This window comes from Branchiostoma floridae, chromosome 8 (genome assembly GCF_000003815.2).
Source record: "Branchiostoma floridae strain S238N-H82 chromosome 8, Bfl_VNyyK, whole genome shotgun sequence".
In the NCBI taxonomy this organism is placed as follows: domain Eukaryota; kingdom Metazoa; phylum Chordata; class Leptocardii; order Amphioxiformes; family Branchiostomatidae; genus Branchiostoma; species Branchiostoma floridae.
In genome coordinates this window covers 14,401,792-14,419,298 of record NC_049986.1, presented here as the reverse complement: position 1 = coordinate 14,419,298, position 17,507 = coordinate 14,401,792, and the positions used below count along the sequence as shown (strand labels likewise).

Sequence of the window (17,507 nt, the reverse complement as noted above, 5' to 3'; positions counted from 1 at the left end):
AATTGCTATAAACATGTGGTCAATGTTGTGATAATACTCACATCTTAGCTTAAGTTACATGCTCTGAATGTAATATGCTAAGATACACACTGACTGTGTCACAATTGTGATGTCCTGTTGTCGCCTCCCCGCTCTCACACCGTCCCAGGAAAGTCCAGGCGAACCGACGCCAGTGGTTCTTATGGACAGTTGAGAGGAATGGCCATGCCCATTTGTCCAAATGTGAGGATTTATTTGGCTTTGTAACTTCTCCGTGCAGATTGTTTTTCCAATTTTCCAGGCGTGCATCGAGGTCTTAGGTTGTCCCTGGCTGACATTTCTTGCTCGTAAGATTACAGTGCATTGCCGACAAATCAAGACGGGAAACGAAAACACGTCTTCCAAGGTTTCCTTTGGTAAATCAGGCGGCGCCAACTTTATCTTCATTGTTTCGTTTTCTGACAAGACGGTACAAGTTCGCAGATTAGGCGTGCGCTACGCTACGTGGGATATCATTACATGTCTTCCGTCAACATATTTACCATCTCTTTCCAAAATATGAGAAAGATATAACTCGTTTGCTTCAAAGCAAGAAGACCTTGACTCTTGATCGCCAAACCGGAAGTCTATACCACCATTACGTAGTTAGTACTAATTTTTCGTCGATTGTAAACTTCATACGCTGTCATGGTTACCTCTCCTCGGGCTATATAAGTTTTATTCTACAGGATGCCAAACAAAGTTTCTAGTGGAGAAACAATTGCCTTCACCTTATAACTTTTTTTTCAATCTTCGGTATCCATAACGGGTGGCCATTACATCAATGATTGATGACGTCATCGATCGGTGATCGATCAGCGGGGAGAAGTTGATCAATAGTTCAGGAGAGAGTTTCGGGGCGTGCGGACGCAGCGATTTTTCGGCGTGATGGATGCTCCAGTATTGGGGAGCGCGGAGCCCCGACATTTACCTCTCGCCCAAGACGTCTAATTGCAGACTGAAAAATGTTCGGCGGATATTCAAGGGGGACAGGCGCAACATAAATCTTCTTAATGCAATATTCATTGTTGCTGGCTGGCGAAGAAGTGGCCTGCACGGATCTAATGGGCACGGGAGTGATGAACAGACTCGGCACAAGGAATATGGGTTCTCTGTAAGAATATATATATATATGTATTTCTGGTGAGGGGTACAGAACTGGGCGTCTTCTATAGTTGACATAGCCATGGGTACAAAAATATAAACAGTACCTTACATACTATGGGTTAGAACTAACACTGGCAAGTCAATGTAACTATTACACCATTCATTGCAGCTATGTAGGCATTCTTGGGGAAACAAAGTGCATGAGCACGTAGCGGCTTAGACATCACAGTTCTTATTCTGAGCTCACAGAGATATTTCTTACATTCAGGGACACGGGCTACAGCAGAATCCCGGACTGGAATGCACCAAGTACAAACAGCAACGTTGGCAACGATCGTCTACGCATGCGTACACATATGGGTACTTACTGCACATGCGCCAAATCTTCAGTGTGATATAACAGATGCCATAACAACGTGTTATCGTGTGATGTGAATGGTGAAAACAACATAGCGGCGGAGTATATATATTTCTAGTAACACAGGCCTCACTTCCTCGGCTACCAACACTTAGAATTCTAACGCAGTGGTCAACTGGGATGCTACACCATCCCTATGTAACAACAGAGTAAATAGTAATGACGAACTACAACATCTTGGAACAAAATCGAAATTAACTACCTAACTAAACTACTTACCAACATATCATGAAATATATGTATATATACATATCGTACAAAAGAAACCTTAGAACAATAACAATGAACGTAAGGTATTGCTGAACTATAGCATATATCTGTTCGTGGTCGTTATGGCATATACTTGTACTTTTCTGGCACAGGTTAGAAGTGATATATTTTATCTATATTTTCACGTGGCGAACACGAATCTACTAGCAGTTTAAATCATTGCAGCTCGCTGGCACAACTTATAGTATATCCCATCCATATACACAAAAATAGAACGATCTTCAAAATCCTTAGAGCAAGGCACGTTATATCATTCTTTCTGCGACATAAACCGACAACTATGTTAGAAAATTTAGCCATATACGGTCTTGTTAATAGTCAACTATGGTTAGAACTCTGGTACATATAGCTATCTCTATTGCATTTCTTACTGCACATGATTTACGGAATGACAAACCAGTACACGCGCTTTGTGCGCGCTATAAAAGCACTTATCCACTGGCCGAGCATGGGAAAATATCACATTTAGCGTGACGCTATGATACTGACTCTACGTGGGAGTCAAATCGGTAAAATGACCCTGTACCGGCTTAATTTGTCCCAATGACTTATCGTCAGGAAAGTTACTATAGATATTGAAATTCCCATCAACTCTCTCGGAGCCGTTTGCGGCAATATTTGGCAAGCCGCCGAGACAGGTTTTCCAGATAACCTGGACGGTAACCTCTCTTACAAATCAATCTGCTCCCACACGACAGAAAAACGTCGAAACTTTGCACATTCCCTACAACGTGACGGGGTTGTTACATCCACTGTTCATGTCAACATCCGACAACTGGTCATGTGGCCATTTTCTTCTGGTTGGCACCATGGCCGGGTCTAGCTATCATACTACTTGGCTTTTGTTCAAACATTTAAGACAACTCCCCAGACTTTATGGCACAGTTTGAATACAATGCTGATAGAATGTACCATCCACACAGACCTAAATATTCATAATTAAAGTACCCGCCAATGTATGGCTCCAAACACAGTCTGCGGTCCAGGGTAACTTGGTCTATCTAAATTTCCTCAACTTCAAATGACGTCCGTAGATGTGCCTACTCACACCACAGTCAACGTCACGTTAGCTCATTGCACCATTGGCCATCGGCTCTGACGTCACGGGCTTCGATGATGACGTAGCGTCCTCCAGGGTGCCGGACTCTCTCATCTCGCGAGACTGGGACCTCGGGCCGTACTTCTCCTTGGTGCGCCTGTGGTTGAACCAGGCGTCGATGCGGCTCTTGGTGACTCCCAGCTGCACGGCCAGCTCGGTCCGACGCTCGTACGGCACGTACCCGTCCGGCCAGGGCGTGCGCTGGAACTCTCCCTCCAGAACCTCCACCTCGTCCTGGGTGAAGCGCATGCGTGGACGACTCACGTGTTCGTTCCTACTGGATACTGCAAGGAGTGAAACAAAAGATATTTTTGTTAAGTATGAGCAAAGCACAGCATTTCAAACAACCACTTTTGTGGAACTTTTACGATACATCAAAAGTTTTTTTTATAACTAATTACATCGATCAGCATTTGGTCAGCGGGGGCTCCAACAATAAAGATGACGATGGTAAACAATTGGATGACGAACATTTTTGTGCAATAAATGGATCAACATTTCACAGTTGACCGCCTAAAAGTAAAATGAATGTTTTATCTCCTATCTGTATATAAAAAGACTGACCTATACTTGTGTCCTTTCCTACTGTTCCTCCCTGAGCCTGGCTGAGCGAGAACACGGACGAGATCCGGACAGCTGCCTGGCTGCTGGCGGCGCTGCTCACCAGGCCGGACTGGTAGGAAGACGGCACGGCCGACACCTTGGCCATGGGGAAGGGGAGCCCCATCCCGGGCTGCGCCAGTCCGAAGGGGTACGCTCCGGACAGCCCTGGGGGGATGACGATGGGGTGAGTCTGCTGCAGCTGTGGGGTGGCGTTCATGATGGAGCTGGGCGGCAAGGCACCGGTGGTGGGAGACACGTGGCGCTGACGCTCCTTCCTCGGCTTCTCCTTGGGTTCTTCCGCGTCCTTCCCTCCCCAGGCGGCACGCAGGTAACACCGCCGCTCTCCGTCAACTTCCGTCTCAGGAGGCTGTGCGTTACGGTGCTGCTTCATGATGTACCTGGTTAGAACAAACACACATCATGGTCTTAGCAGGACAAAACACGTTAGAAGAGCACTGTCACTGACTAAGATACAAATGTATAATACAGCCTGTTGTGAGTTACTGAGTTTCACGCTTCAAACATAACAACAACATTCACACTAAATGGCTACATTCAAATTCAATCTCTACAACTGGATAAAAACTGAGATTTACTTCCGGACGTCTCGAGTGACATCCATCACTTTTCTTCAGCGTCAGTAGAAGAAGAAGAGTGATGAATGTCACTCGAAATGTCCTGAAATAAACTCAGTTTTTATCCAGTGTCGATTTGTAGAGACTAAATTTGTATTTGAATATTCTTAACTTGGATGTCTAACATTCATAAATGTTTACCTGAGTTGTGGCAGGTGGGAGGAGAACTGGTCCAGGTTGACGATGGAGAAGCACTCGGCTGTGTGCTGCACCTCCCCGTGCAGAACCCTGAACTTGGTGACGTCTAGGTCGGAGCAGCGCTGGATGTAGACATCCAGGGCGCGCAGGGACTCCGTCATCAGCTGGAGGTGTGACGTGGACAGCAGGCGTAACGCGTCACAGATCAGGATGTACTTCTTGTCGTCTTTAAAGATGAACGGCACAGGAGACCCACTCATGTCCACGACGTCGGCCACGTCACTCTTGTCGTCACGGGGCGAGTCCTTCTTGGTCAGGTCCATCGGCCCTTGGTCGGCAGGGGAAGCGTCAGGAGCGCCCCCACCGGCCAGTTTGGCTTGTTGCAGGGACTTGAGAGTGTCGGGAGTCTGTCGACGAGTCGGAGGTGTCGTAGCTGGGGCTGGCAGATGGACAGGTGAAGCGGTGAACTGTGCTGCTCTGCTGACAGGTGCCGGGTTTACAACGCTGGTGGTAGGCAATGCTTGCGGTGTCACTCCTGCAGCAGCCTGCCTTTCCTGGTTCTCTCTGATCTGTGCCGGGGTCAAGGCTTTTGCTAGCTGCTTCCAGTGGACACGTCGGGACTGAGACGGCGTCATGCCCCTGCCTCCCGGGCTTGTAGCTGCGCGCCCGGCCCTCTTCCTGGAGTGTTTCTCCTTCTGCCTGCGATTCATGAACCAGACGTGGATCTGTCTCATTGTGAGCCCGGTGACCTGAGACAACTGCGCTTTCACCCAGCCGGTGGGAAACTGGTTGTTGGCGAACGCCGTCTCAAGAACTAGGATCTGTTCTTCGCTAAATTTGGTCCTCGTCTTCCTGGTCAACCACGAGTTGTGGGGCTCCTCAAGGCCGAGCGGGCTGCTGTAGCTGTCGCGGGACTCCTCCGGCTCTTGCTTCACCACGACGCCGTGGTTCTGTGAGCCAAGCTTGATGTCTCCTGGCTTTGTTGCCTCGACGGGAGAGATGGCGGCACGAACGACGTTGTTGTATCCATCTTTTTGTCCAGCTTTAGTAACATTTCCCAGGCTTGTCGGAGTGCCGTGCAGTCGGGGGTGACCGCCGGCCTGCCTGTTGGGAGACAGGGGAACCATAGGCACTTTTCCCATCATTCCAGGCGTGAGGAAGCTCAGTGCGATCGGATCACCTTCTCCGTACTTCTGCATATGGCGACGCTCCTTCGCTCGTCTGTTCTGGAACCAGACCTTTATCTGGTGAGTAGTCAGCCCCAGAGACTCGCTCAGCTCGGACCTCCTCTTGCTGCTGATGAAGCCAGCGTGCACATTGAACTCAGCCTCTAAAGTCTTGATCTGTTCCCTGGAGTACTGAGATCGGTTGGAGTCGACCCTCTGTCTCCTCATCAGCTCCAGGTTCTGGAAGAACACCTCTGGTGGCTGGGGAACAACAGCTGTCATGTCGGGATTCACATTTCTGATGTCTTGCTTGTCAACCTTAGGTGCGCTGACAGTCTCCATCTGCTGTTCCTCCTCCTCTGGCTCTTCCACTATTTGGAGGGCGTGGTCGCTGTCTACGTCATAGAACATGGCTTCGTCGTCGTCCTTAACAGCAGCTATTTCTTCTGGTTTGGCAGACGACACTGCTTCTTTCTCGATTTGTGCTTCTTTCTCGATTTGTGCTTCTTTCTCGGTTTGCGACAAGTTAAGCTCCTGTTTTTCTTCAGAAGACGAGGCAACGTTCTGGCTTGTAGGGATGGCAGGTTCCGCTACTTGCTCTTGTTGTGGTACACTTTCTTGTACTGTTGGTGGTTGCAGTGCGTCCTGCATGTGGATGCTGTCCTGAGACGTGTCTGGTCCCGACTCCCATTCTCTCGATCTGTCCATCATGTCGTCGTCGTCATCATCATCATCATAGTCGTCATCATCTCTGAAGTCCTCCATGACGCGTCTGTCCACGTCGGTGTCTGACGTCAGAGACCTGGTCATGTCGTTGATGCTGTCCCCTTGGCCGTCATTGGACGAAGTGCCGTCGCGAGGCGGCGATCCCATGCCGTACGGCAAGCCGTCTTTCGCAGCTCGCTTGTGTTGGCGCCTTTCTTTGGCACGCCTGTTCTGGAACCAGATCTTGATCTGGCGGTAGGAGAGACAGAGAGATTTGCTGAGTTCTTCCTTCCGCGTGATGCTGATGAACCCACCGTGTGCGCGGTACTCGTGCTCTAGAGCCTGTGTCTGCTCGTCTGTGTACGGTGTACGGTAGCGGTTGGGTGTGCGGATGCGTTCGTGTGTGCTCCTCATGTCCTTGTAGCCGTATCCTGGAAGAAGGAGATGACGTTTGGCCTGAGCAGCCTTGACTTCATCTGGAGGAGGCAGCGGAGGTTGTCCTGGCGAGGCTGTGGGTAGCTTGGCGCCCTGGGCCATCATACCGCCGGGCCCGGCAGCAGCAAGGTTTGGTCGGATCTGCGCCATGTCGGCGGCTCCCTGCACGCCTGGAGGGTTGTGCCACCTGATGTGGCTACCGAGCTGTCCGTAGAAGACGAATCCTGGGTCTATCATTGGGACGAAGAAGGCTCCTGGAACGGGAATGAAGGGAGATGAAGCGGCTCCAGCAGCTCCCATCATGGCAGCCCTGACTTGGTCCATCTGTTGTTGTTGTTGTTGTTGAGCTGAACTTGGTGGAGAAGAACTGGCGCTGCTAGCCGACGTAGAAGGGGGCTGTTCAGGTTGCGACTTGGGCACCACAAGGTTTAGAGGGGCGTTGTTGTTCGGGTCGTCGCGGCGATCTTCTGACTGCTGATGTGGCATTGGCTCAGATTTTTCTTGCATCATCGCTTTGAGACGTGCTCGCACGGTGTCGGTGCGACTGTCGCTGGATCGACGGACGAGGTTGAGCGGTTCGGGAACCTTACTCTCGGACGAAGTTGCTGCTGGCACGTGAACTGGTGCGACAGAAGCTTGGCTGTGCGTAGCTGGAGTCACCATCGGTGCATGCATCTGCAGTTTATGACTCCTGTCGGCCCCGTCGCCGTCTGTGTCAATAACGGGCTTCCTATAGACCGGCGCGTCTTCAGATTTCACGTCAAACTCGGTTGCTTCGGCTCCGTCTCCAGACTCGTGCTCTTCTTCGTGCGACCTCCTACCGCGATTGAACGTTGGTTTGAACGGCAACTTTCCCCTCTTCTTCAGCTTACGGTCCTTTGCCCTCCTGTTTTGGAACCAAACCTTGATCTGCCGAGAAGACAGGCCTGTCGCCATGCTAAGCTCGAACTTCTTCGTGCTGCGTACGTACCCCATCCCTTCCTGATAGGCGTGCTCCAGCATCGTCAGCACCCACTTGCTGTAAGGAACGCGGTGAAACTCCCGTCTGTACCTGCCTTGTTGTCCATCTTCTGGACTCTGCTGCTCACCCATGTCCTGCTGCCTCATACGGTTATCCATAAAGTTCGGCGGTAGGTTATCGTCTTCGCCAACCCTCCTTGCAAACGGCGGGAGAGAGGAGCGCTCTTCCTCCCCGGGTGATTCTTCGTCTTGCCGAGGCATCCTTGTGGAGTGCATGGGGTACATGGCGAGCTGCCGCGGCATGTCGCTGCCCTGTGGCGGCGGCGAAGTCGGTCCCTGGCTCCCAGAATTTGCCATTGGGGGTAATAATTCCCTGAGGTAAGCCTGGTACTGGTTGGCGGAGTTGGGCTGGACGTCGCTGGCGTCGTCTGGCGACTCGTGGTTCAGAAGATGCCGCACAGGTGGGTTGGCCTCGTTTAAGGACACGTAGGCCACGTCGTGACGTCCCGGGCTGGCGGCCTGTCTGTTCGGGCGGGGCGTCGTGGCCTTGCGCCGGCCCTTCCGGCTGCGCACCTCCTCCACTGCATCCTCCATCCAATGCTCTTCGTCATTCATGTCCTCCTCTCCCATCTCCATCATGAACCGACGTTCTTCCTCATCTTCGTCCATTGGAATGTCTCCTTCGTGGTCGTCGAGCTCGAAGGAAGCGTCGTGGTGCTCCAGCATAATCTCCTGTCTCGGAATCTTTGCCGGGCACTTCGCCTTCCTCCTGTTCGTCCTCTCCTTCACCACAGGTTTGGGCAACTCTGCCGGTTCTGGGATGGTATGATTGGAATGACTGTCTCTGGTGCTGCTCTGCTCTGCATCTTCCACCTCCTTCCCCAGTTCCTCGGATGCGGGGATTGTTGCAGGCATACTCGCGTCGTTGGTCCCTTCAGACTCCACACTACAGCTCTCTAAGCTGTCGGGCAGGTGGGAGATCGGGCCTGGCACGCGCGATTCTTCAGTCGTTACCGTAGAATCTCTATCTGTAACGAGGGGTAAACAGTAGTCATCAGCTCCTTGTGGAGTGTGGAGAACGTTTTCAACGTCTTGATCTGCGCCGTTGATATCTGCTTCTGGGACTTCGTCCAATTTCAGTTCTATTTTGTCCGCGTTCATCGGCATCTGTGAGTCATGAAATCTTAATGGCTTGGATACATCATCTGTAGATCCGACCGCAGGGGATGGGCTCCGGACAGGTGTCTCCTTCTGGGACACGGCTAAGTCTTTCTTGACCATCTCTTCAGACATGGTGATTGCTACTGTGTCTGCTTCCTGGACAGTGTCCTCTGCACTCATTGGTTCCTGTGCTGTACTTGGCTCAATGACGTTAGTAGGAAGTTTGCAACTTGTATCCTCGGCAGTAATGTGACTGTCTGTGTCACTACGGATATCTTTATTCTCCAGTACAATTTCACAATTTTGTGCGGAATCGCTAGAAGGCTCGGTGTTCACTTCGTGATGTGTTTCGTCCTGTTGTTCTAACTCGCTCGTCTGTTCGGAATGGCTGTCCACGTTTGCCGAGTCTGACGTAACACTGTCTTCAACAAGGTGATCACCTTCCTCGAAACTTAATTTCCTTTTAACGCGTTCTATTGCTGTGTCTTGGTCTTCTTCAATTGTGTCTTGGTCTTCTTCTTTTGATTGAATATCAGTGATGCTCTCTTCAGACTTAATCTCTGTTGTGTTATTGTCCTCCTTCGAAAAGTGGTATTGCTTCAGTCGTCTTAGCAGAACTATGGGCTTCTTTTTCAACTTATCGCTTATTTCAGCACTTTTTTCTGTATTCAGCACAGTCTCGCTTGACGATATGTCACATTCGGTGTCCTTCCTTTCTTGTTCAACTTGTTGCTTTTGCTCTGTCTTCTTTCTACCTTTACTAGAACCTCTGGCCTTTTTTATTTGACTAAATGTGTTGTTGTCAACTTTTGTATTGTCTTCAACTTTCTTGGACTTCTTTTTCTGTCGTTTCGTGGATGGTGACCTACTTGCTGGCCGTTTCTGTCCCAGAGTTTTTCTGTTCGGACCCTTCGTTTCTCTGTCCGCAGGAGCAGCCTTACCGGGAGAGGCTATCTTTGTTATTCTGACCTGAAAAGCTGTGGCCAGGTCTTGCAGCTTCCTGGGGCTTACCGTGCTTCCTGTCACAGAAATCACAGAACCCTTAATGTCACTATCAGCTCCTGAATTGTCCTGAGAAGTTGTACTTAGATCCGCCTTGAATCGTGGCGACCTTCTGACTAACTCGTCGTGTTCTGAACTACTGCCCTCGTAATGGAAGTGTCCTCTTATAAGCTCGGATAATTGTCTTTGTTCGCTTTTAATGGCACTGGAATCTTTGTTCACGGAGGGAGACTTACTACCTATTGTTGTTGCGTCTGGGTCCGCCTTGGGCTGCAGAACCTGTTTGCGTCGTCCCAACTTGGGAACACTAGTACTGTTGGTGGGCGCTTTGTTCTTGGCGGGAGAAGTGTTCAAAGTCTTGTTACTGTTGCCTGTCGCAGATTCACCTTTCTTCCGTGGGCTGCAGCCAGGTCCAGCTCTGTTCATGATGCTGTGTCACTCCAGTAACAGGCGGGGCTGTTTCAGGCTTGGCTTCGCACGCAGGTGTACCCGCACCTGAAGGCAGAATGGCAAAAGAAATAGATGGTTAATTACGGGCTATTAAATTACCTTTGTGTCTTATCACGCTAACCCAATCCGTCGCCATTGTTCGCTCGGTTTTTACCAAGCTGGTGTCCAAAACGTCCGCAGCGCCCACAACATTCCTCCCCCGTGAATGGCAATTCTTTTTACGGCGTTATTACGTCCACATGGGGAAAAGGCTGTCCCAAATCTGGTCATTGTGCTCCATTGTTTATGTGACAAAGAAAGCTAAATCTGATTCCGAGTAGGTAACCCCGGCCTTAATTAGAGTATTTGCATGCCAGATGAAGTGCGCTTCGCGGTGACTTAACCTGTTGCATTCCAATATGCTCTATGCCATGGGGCCCATAAAAGAAGCGGCCGTCTTGGCTCAGCAGAAGTTTGGTCACGTCCTGTAAAGCCCCTCTGCCTGCCCCCTTGTGAGACACGGGCTTGATCTTCCACAGAATACAAAGCTATACAAAGCAAATACCGAATGAGTAATGCTGTTACTGTGTTAATTCCCCAGCATAAACAAACACAATTGCTATTGGCAGCAGGAAACCTCGCCCATTCACCCCCGAGCGCTCTTTTGGGAACAACAAAGGTCAGAGCTTCTAATTCATTTATGGAATAAACATTCCGCCAGCGAAAAACACGGCACAAAAGAGGCAGCGTCCTATAAGCATATCGTAAAGCGTGACCAACTTTGTGTAACCAAACGGCCGAGCAGCGATGAAGGGCGGATGGACAGCGGTGAAAACTAAAGGAACCAAACGTATCTTAAGAGATCGTAAGAGATCGAGTATACTTATAACAGATTTCAGTTTCCCCCCTCCGGCCATTTAGTCTCCATTTTAGCTGGCGCCATAAACACGTCAATTAGAGCATCGAGTGACGTCACAAAGTAAAGATTAACTGCCTCGGGTGACCAAATCGATTGGCAAACAGTAATGAGATCCCTTGCTGCACTGCTCATTAGTAATTGCATTGATGTTCCTGAGAATCGCGATTTTATGGCTACCCGGGATCCCCCTCCCCACCAAGACTGTCTCGGGCGGTCAGAAGTGGCTTCCCGACCAGAAACCCCGGCCCCCGGCCCCGGCGGGTCTGCCCTCCCGCTGTACGGAGCTCGGGGCGCAGTGGTTACACCGGGCAATTAAATTACATGCAACGCAGTGCGGAGATGTGGGGCATGACCCGACGTCGTCTAGACTGCCGAAATGTGTCTGAACATCTCCTAAACCGCATGAACTTCGACATGTCTCCCCATGGGAGCCTCTGTACTGCGCGCCTCAAACTAACTTGGAGTGTCATTCATCCAGCCAGCCCGGGTCTTAAGTACACACCGCATGTACACGCTTCGCTTCTCTGTTTACAACCGCCATAAAACCCCGCGGCCTCGCTACCCAGTCTCAGACGGGCTCGTAACGCCGTCCTTCCCCCACCCACCACTAACGACAGCACTACGCCACAGACAGCATGTCTACGGAAGAAGAGACGGGCTTACCGGGGGAGCGGAGGAACGGGGTCGGTCTCGGGCGCGGATTCATCGTGACGCGGCGAAGGCGGCGCGGCCGAGCACTGCGGGCGGTGTTTGCAATTCAGGAGAGCCTCATGGATCGTGGATGACTTTAGGGCAATGCTCCCTGAGAATAACTACTATCAAGTTTCACACGGCACGGCAATTGACCCGTGGCACACAAGACTAAGCACGCCATATAAGGCGGTCATTAAAAGACCCAAGATAGAAAAATTGCCCAACTTGTCGTATTTGCATTTTACGATGGGTCGTAACCTGATGGCAATAAAAACACAATACGGAGCGACAGTGTTTGGAAGGGGTTTATGGCACGGCTGCCACAGCCGGACTCAGACCTGGTAACCGAAGACGGCGGTTTTGGCATCCGCGTATGCAGATGACAGAAAAGAAAATAACCATCCTGTCGGGTCACATTTGTTAGTCGTTAGTTCAATAGAGTGATAAAATCGCCGTTTCAAAGATGCAAGGGCTCAGGAAAGAACAAAGGGGCCTTTGTACACAGTACCTTTGCTAGAGCGAGATGCAATAAGCGTGCAAATGGACCTCTCTATGCATCAAGCAGGTCCGATAAAAGGCGAGACAATTAGACGCGGTGGGATGTTCTGCTAGGCTGGGCATTCCATTACTCTGGTAATAAAGTAAACAAGAGCAGGGCTGGCTCCGACACCGGGGTAGCGCAGCCCCGATAAATCACGGAAAGCTGATGCCTTAAACGTGTCCCAACTGACAAGGAACAGCGCGCCGCTTTCCGCCATCAAACTTGCTCGCACGTTGGCACAATTCCGCCGTGCCAACACATATCATAAAAATCCCTCCACTCTCCACACTGTGCCCCGGCTCCGTAACTGATTGCCGCTACACTACAGCTCGGCCAAATTGCCCCCTTATCTTTCGGAATGGTCTCATCTCGCGGATCTGGACCGTGCTGAATTTCGAAACCATCTGCGAAGTCTAATGACGCATCGCCAAAATGAGCGGAAGGAAAAGTAATCAAATTTACCTCAACTGTTGCGCTCATGACGCCCCGGCGAAACAATCCTCCGCCGGTCTGGTTTTAGTTTCCCAAATTTTCTGGGGCGGATTATGCTGGAGAGCCCTTTAACAACAGCCCAGATGGAACGAATTCATAATGGCGCCATTAAGTTTCAAAGGGGGGAAGAAAGAGGCATTTGTTCGGTTCCTTCTTATTACGCGGAGCGGACGCATTCATAAAAGTCGCTCATCCATATGCAGTGGGTCGGTTCTCACGCGCTCGACAAAAACGTTGAGAGAACGCTTTAGGTAATAAAATTCCAGGGCCCTCTCAACGTCCAAGGTAAGCAGGGCCACTCTAGCGAGACGGTGTAAGAATGTTGGAATTGTTTGCACAAGTGGCTGACGGACACATGAGTTGGGACCTTTAATCAACAAAGTTCTGGCTCGAGTGAGGATCATTGTTTACAGTTATAGCCGGTGCCCATCACATGACTCATACTTATACAGACACATCCACACATCTGGAGGTAATAAAAACATGGTGCGATCAAAATCAGCAACTCGACAGGACTTGCGTGACAGCAATACAGTTACCAGACACATTTTCATTCGATTCCTTGTGTAAAATTTACGAGCCAGACTATATTTTTCTGATTCGCCCGGCAGCTGTACGATGCACAAATAACGCAGTAAAAATCGCGGAACTCTCTATTTATGACTTTTCCTGCCGACATGGTGGAGACAGACTGGAATGTTCCGGGCGTCGAAGTTGGATATGGCTAAAAGCAACATTGTCCCGCCGCTGCGTGTATGGGATTTTTATAACCCCGGGGGAAATATACGCAGATTCTTTCAATCATCTTGATAGGTGGTCTAACGCGAGCGATGGAAGAATGGCCCGTGATGTATTCCATGTGTACCTTCCACCCGCCATAAAGAATACATGAATGCAACAAGTTGCATGTCTCCGCATCCCCGACACGGAGCGCTGAAGTGCGGAGAATTCATCAGCGGAGTGCTGTAATGTAATACGGGACACCGAGCACAGGACTAGGCCACTTTTGATGGACGACCGGAAATACAGAGACGCCATGTCGGGCAGATAAACCTAAACAAAAGATGGCCCGCAAATAAAGACCAGAACAATAAATTCTTTCATACTGTAAACGTGAGTCGTCTTCAAGCATCCGTAGAAGAATGTCAGACGGGGCTAGGCGCTTCAAAACATATGCAGGAGAGAACAAAGAACTTAACTGCCCGCGGGCCAAGTTTGATTAATCTCAGGGTCATATAAACACAACAGTCAAGGACGAGAAAAAGATGGTTATATTTCCAAATTGCCAGCGCCGAGAGAACACAAAGCGCCTGTGTGCCGTGGGAAGCAGCGGCACTGCGCGCTTCATTAAAGGATGTAATTCGCTAAGTTATACACCGAACGTAAACATTAACTCAGATGAATATACCCTTCACGGAACCTATTCAAGATCCCCACAAAGCACTCAACAGGCGGCACAGCCACATAATGATGCCATTGATAATACTACTCCGGTATTCAGAGGCCGTATTAATTCTAAGCCTAGGCAAGGACGACCAATGCCGCCCCATCCCACGTTATCTCCTGGAAATTCCCCCCAAAGCCTCTGTGACAAACTCGGGGAGACTGTTCCGAAGTGGGGTAATCAAACTGTCTGGGACAACGCTTTCCTCGCCCGCCGTGTTTTGTTACACTCGTTGCGATGCCGCAATCCAAACATCGGTAATTTTTATTCACTCCCAACCCCGCAATTCAAACAAGACCCTATTGAGTGCCCCTCACGTGAGAGATTTGGTGCGTGGGGAGGGGCCCATCAGCAGTGTGTTATCAGTTTTCACGCGCCTTTAGAGGTGTCAAGTTCAGATTGAGGAGGCCATGATGGATTTTTATACCCCCTTGCGAGTTTTCATTACTCCAAGTCGTCCCAGACTTCAGAGGAAACGGACAGGAAAAGACAAAAAAAGTTTGCAGGGACGGCTTGCAAACTGCGCGGGACAAAGCGGAATGATAAAGGGCTGTGAAAAGCTCGGGACGACGCTTTGAATACAAATGACAACTTTTATTGCATACAAGCAGCGTCCTGAATAAAGGGCCATTCCAACTATTCCGCTCACTTACTTCTAACACTCATCAACTCGGGCGCTACAACTTTCCTTAACTTGGGAAGCCACCACGGATCACTGAGAAATGGGGACAAACGCTCCACTTTCCGCGTAAGGCGTTTGGAAATCAATGATGCAGCGCCTGTAAAACTGATAATGAAAACTTCGCGGCATTAGCATAGCCCCGGGTCATAACCAAACTGACGGGTCCGGCCCCAGTCTTCCGAGATTTCGTGGGGGAACACTTCGCCAAACTTACCAAGTGGGGAGGGGCATGATAGCAAAAAGTGTCCTCGATAGTTGCAGAACAGTGTCCCCTACCTGTGCTGTAGATGAGGAAGGCACTGGCGTGGTCCTGCCGTCAGAAGTTCGCAGTTTTGCCGACGAAGTTTCACGCTCCGCCGCTCCCGCCATGCGCCATTTTGAAAGAGTCACCGCTACATATCCCATCATGCCCGACTTGAATGGTGAATGTTTATGACATGGCGATTGACTCAGCTGACAACATAATGACAGCTTAGAAGGGCCCTCATTACCCAGGATACAGCAAAATCGAAGGCGAGGCACGCAAAGGGATTTTATTCCTCCATGCACATTGCAAGTTACGACCACCATAAAAACTCGAGACAATGAAACACTTTCTCCTCGTGTGTTTACTTTTCAGGGAGTGAAAATGGGAAGTTGAATGGGGGCGAGCTCTGATACTCCCATATCCGCTTTCCAAACTAATTAGAACTCAGGACTGGGGCATGATTGTATGTCAACAATGAAACACCATACCGTTACAACGGGCAATTCAGACATGTATGTTAGCTACAGGTTATGCGGGTAGCTATCAATAAACTTCAATCAATCTCCGTAAGAAAAAGGAGTGGTAGAATTTATTACATTAACATTGGTCGAGTCATGTCATACCACGTACCAGCACTACAGAATTACCCCGTAGGCAAGCCGGGCTCGTACAAACAATAGCCCGGGCACTTTCCGCGATGCCGTGAATATGAAAGTTTACACAGACCTCCAAAAGCAAGCGTATTAGGGACCCTCTTTGCATCCCTCCGACCTCTTTACTCAATGGCTTTGTGTTGCCGAGGAAACTGTTTCCTGTACGTGACGTCATGGATAATCCATGTTGCCTTATATCCCAAGTCTGCCAAATTGGCCCCATTGCTTCCCCCCGTCCAATTATCGGACTCCACATCTAATGAGGCCGCTTTTTACACAGCGATAATGTCAAAGACCGACACGTTAAACTGAGCAGGCCACGTATACAAACTACTGATGATCACAATACAGCCGCCTTCAGACAAAACTTCTCTATGAGTATGACTTATTTCATACTTAGCATGGCTCTACATAGGCGTGTATGGTAAAAGATAAGCAGGGATGCGATGATGGGTATTTGATACTGGGTTGCGACCTCTACAACATTTATGTCTTGCCTGGCCCATGCTACCGCCTTGCACGATTTCGCTGACACATACGTTTTCCTGATTCGGTTGTTTGACAACTTTGCGACACACTTTAATCAGTTCGCCATCTGTTGCAATAGCCAGTCATCACCAACACAACGGCTACACAAATAGACCTGGCCGCCGCGCCCGCAATAAAAGAAATCAATAAGAGTCTACTTCGACTTTGACTTCAGTGTCCTCGACTCAAGTGTTTGTGAAAACATTAACTCTAACTGTTCGCTGCCTTGATTTCTGAAGTGTTTTTACAGCCGTTGAGAAGAAAACAACCCTTTGTGACGGGACATATGATGCCAATTGAATTCCATATGATAGGTGAACCGGATGAGCGGAGCTGGAAAATTGATTGTGCATACCGAACACCGGGCCTGCGCACTGCCTGGGTGTAGGCAGTCAGAAGGGGGGAAGTGTGGGGAAAATAAAAGGCGGTTAGACTAATTTCATTACTTTTCAAATTGGCTCCCCTAGGAAAAAATAGACGCACACGGAGTTGTAAAAGAGAAACATGTGGACAAGAAGTGTTGTAGTTAAGTTGAAAAAAGGGCATTTCAAAACAATTACTCACACTCATCCACACAAAACCGCTAACTGATAAATGTGAAGAGTATACTTTTTTTAGCTACAGTAACAAAGTTGAAACAGGGTTATTTCTCTGACACGTTAGGCAATTTTCCCCAAAGAAAGCAGTTTTGACACATTCTTTTTTTTATACAACTCCGGCACCCACACTGGAGCAAGATGGAAAGGTGACCAGACGAAAATGGAGTACAGATTAAAGATTGGGACAACAACAACAAATTAACAGCAAACACAACAAACTAGCGGCCTACCTGTGAACACATGTTGCATCTGTGGACTTGATAACTTAATCTTCCTCGCTTGTTGAGACAGAAATCCTAGAATGTACAAATCTACAACCTTTCTAGTCCTTCCGTATGTCCCCTCTCCGCGTGACGATATAAAAGTGACGGGCAGCACCGACAAAAAATTAGCGCGTACATTCCGACCAGAACCGTTAAAGCCCTAGAGAATATTTACTAGATTTGGGCAGGCCGCTCCCTAACAACCGATTTCACGGGCGTCACTTTTATAATGTGATTATTCTTCCTGGCCAGGTCAGGCTATTTGTTGTAGTTGATGATTATGATGATGACGGAATTTGC

The 17,507-nt window shown here is 49.4% G+C and overlaps 1 protein-coding gene across 8 annotated transcripts in view; it reads right to left on the bottom strand.

Moving 5' to 3' along the window:
* Nucleotides 1–1,120: 1,120 nt before the first annotated feature.
* The window catches only part of LOC118421313, a 26,731-nt gene continuing 10,344 nt past the window's right edge, over nt 1,121–17,507 (bottom strand). For 3 of the 8 annotated variants that reach the window (XM_035828555.1, XM_035828557.1, XM_035828553.1), the window contains exons 2-4: nt 4,292–10,212; nt 3,477–3,913; nt 1,121–3,196 (exon numbers count right to left, since the gene is read on the bottom strand). In XM_035828555.1, the coding sequence (XP_035684448.1) occupies nt 2,880–3,196; nt 3,477–3,913; nt 4,292–10,143 (6,606 nt within the window). In that variant the 5' untranslated portion in view covers nt 10,144–10,212 and the 3' untranslated portion in view covers nt 1,121–2,879. Of the gene's footprint in view, nt 3,197–3,476; nt 3,914–4,291; nt 10,213–10,550; nt 11,307–11,728; nt 12,689–12,761; nt 13,121–15,193; nt 15,466–17,174; nt 17,320–17,507 lie in introns of those variants that run through there. The other 5 variants (XM_035828551.1, XM_035828549.1, XM_035828552.1 and 2 more) reach the window with 5 other exon arrangements.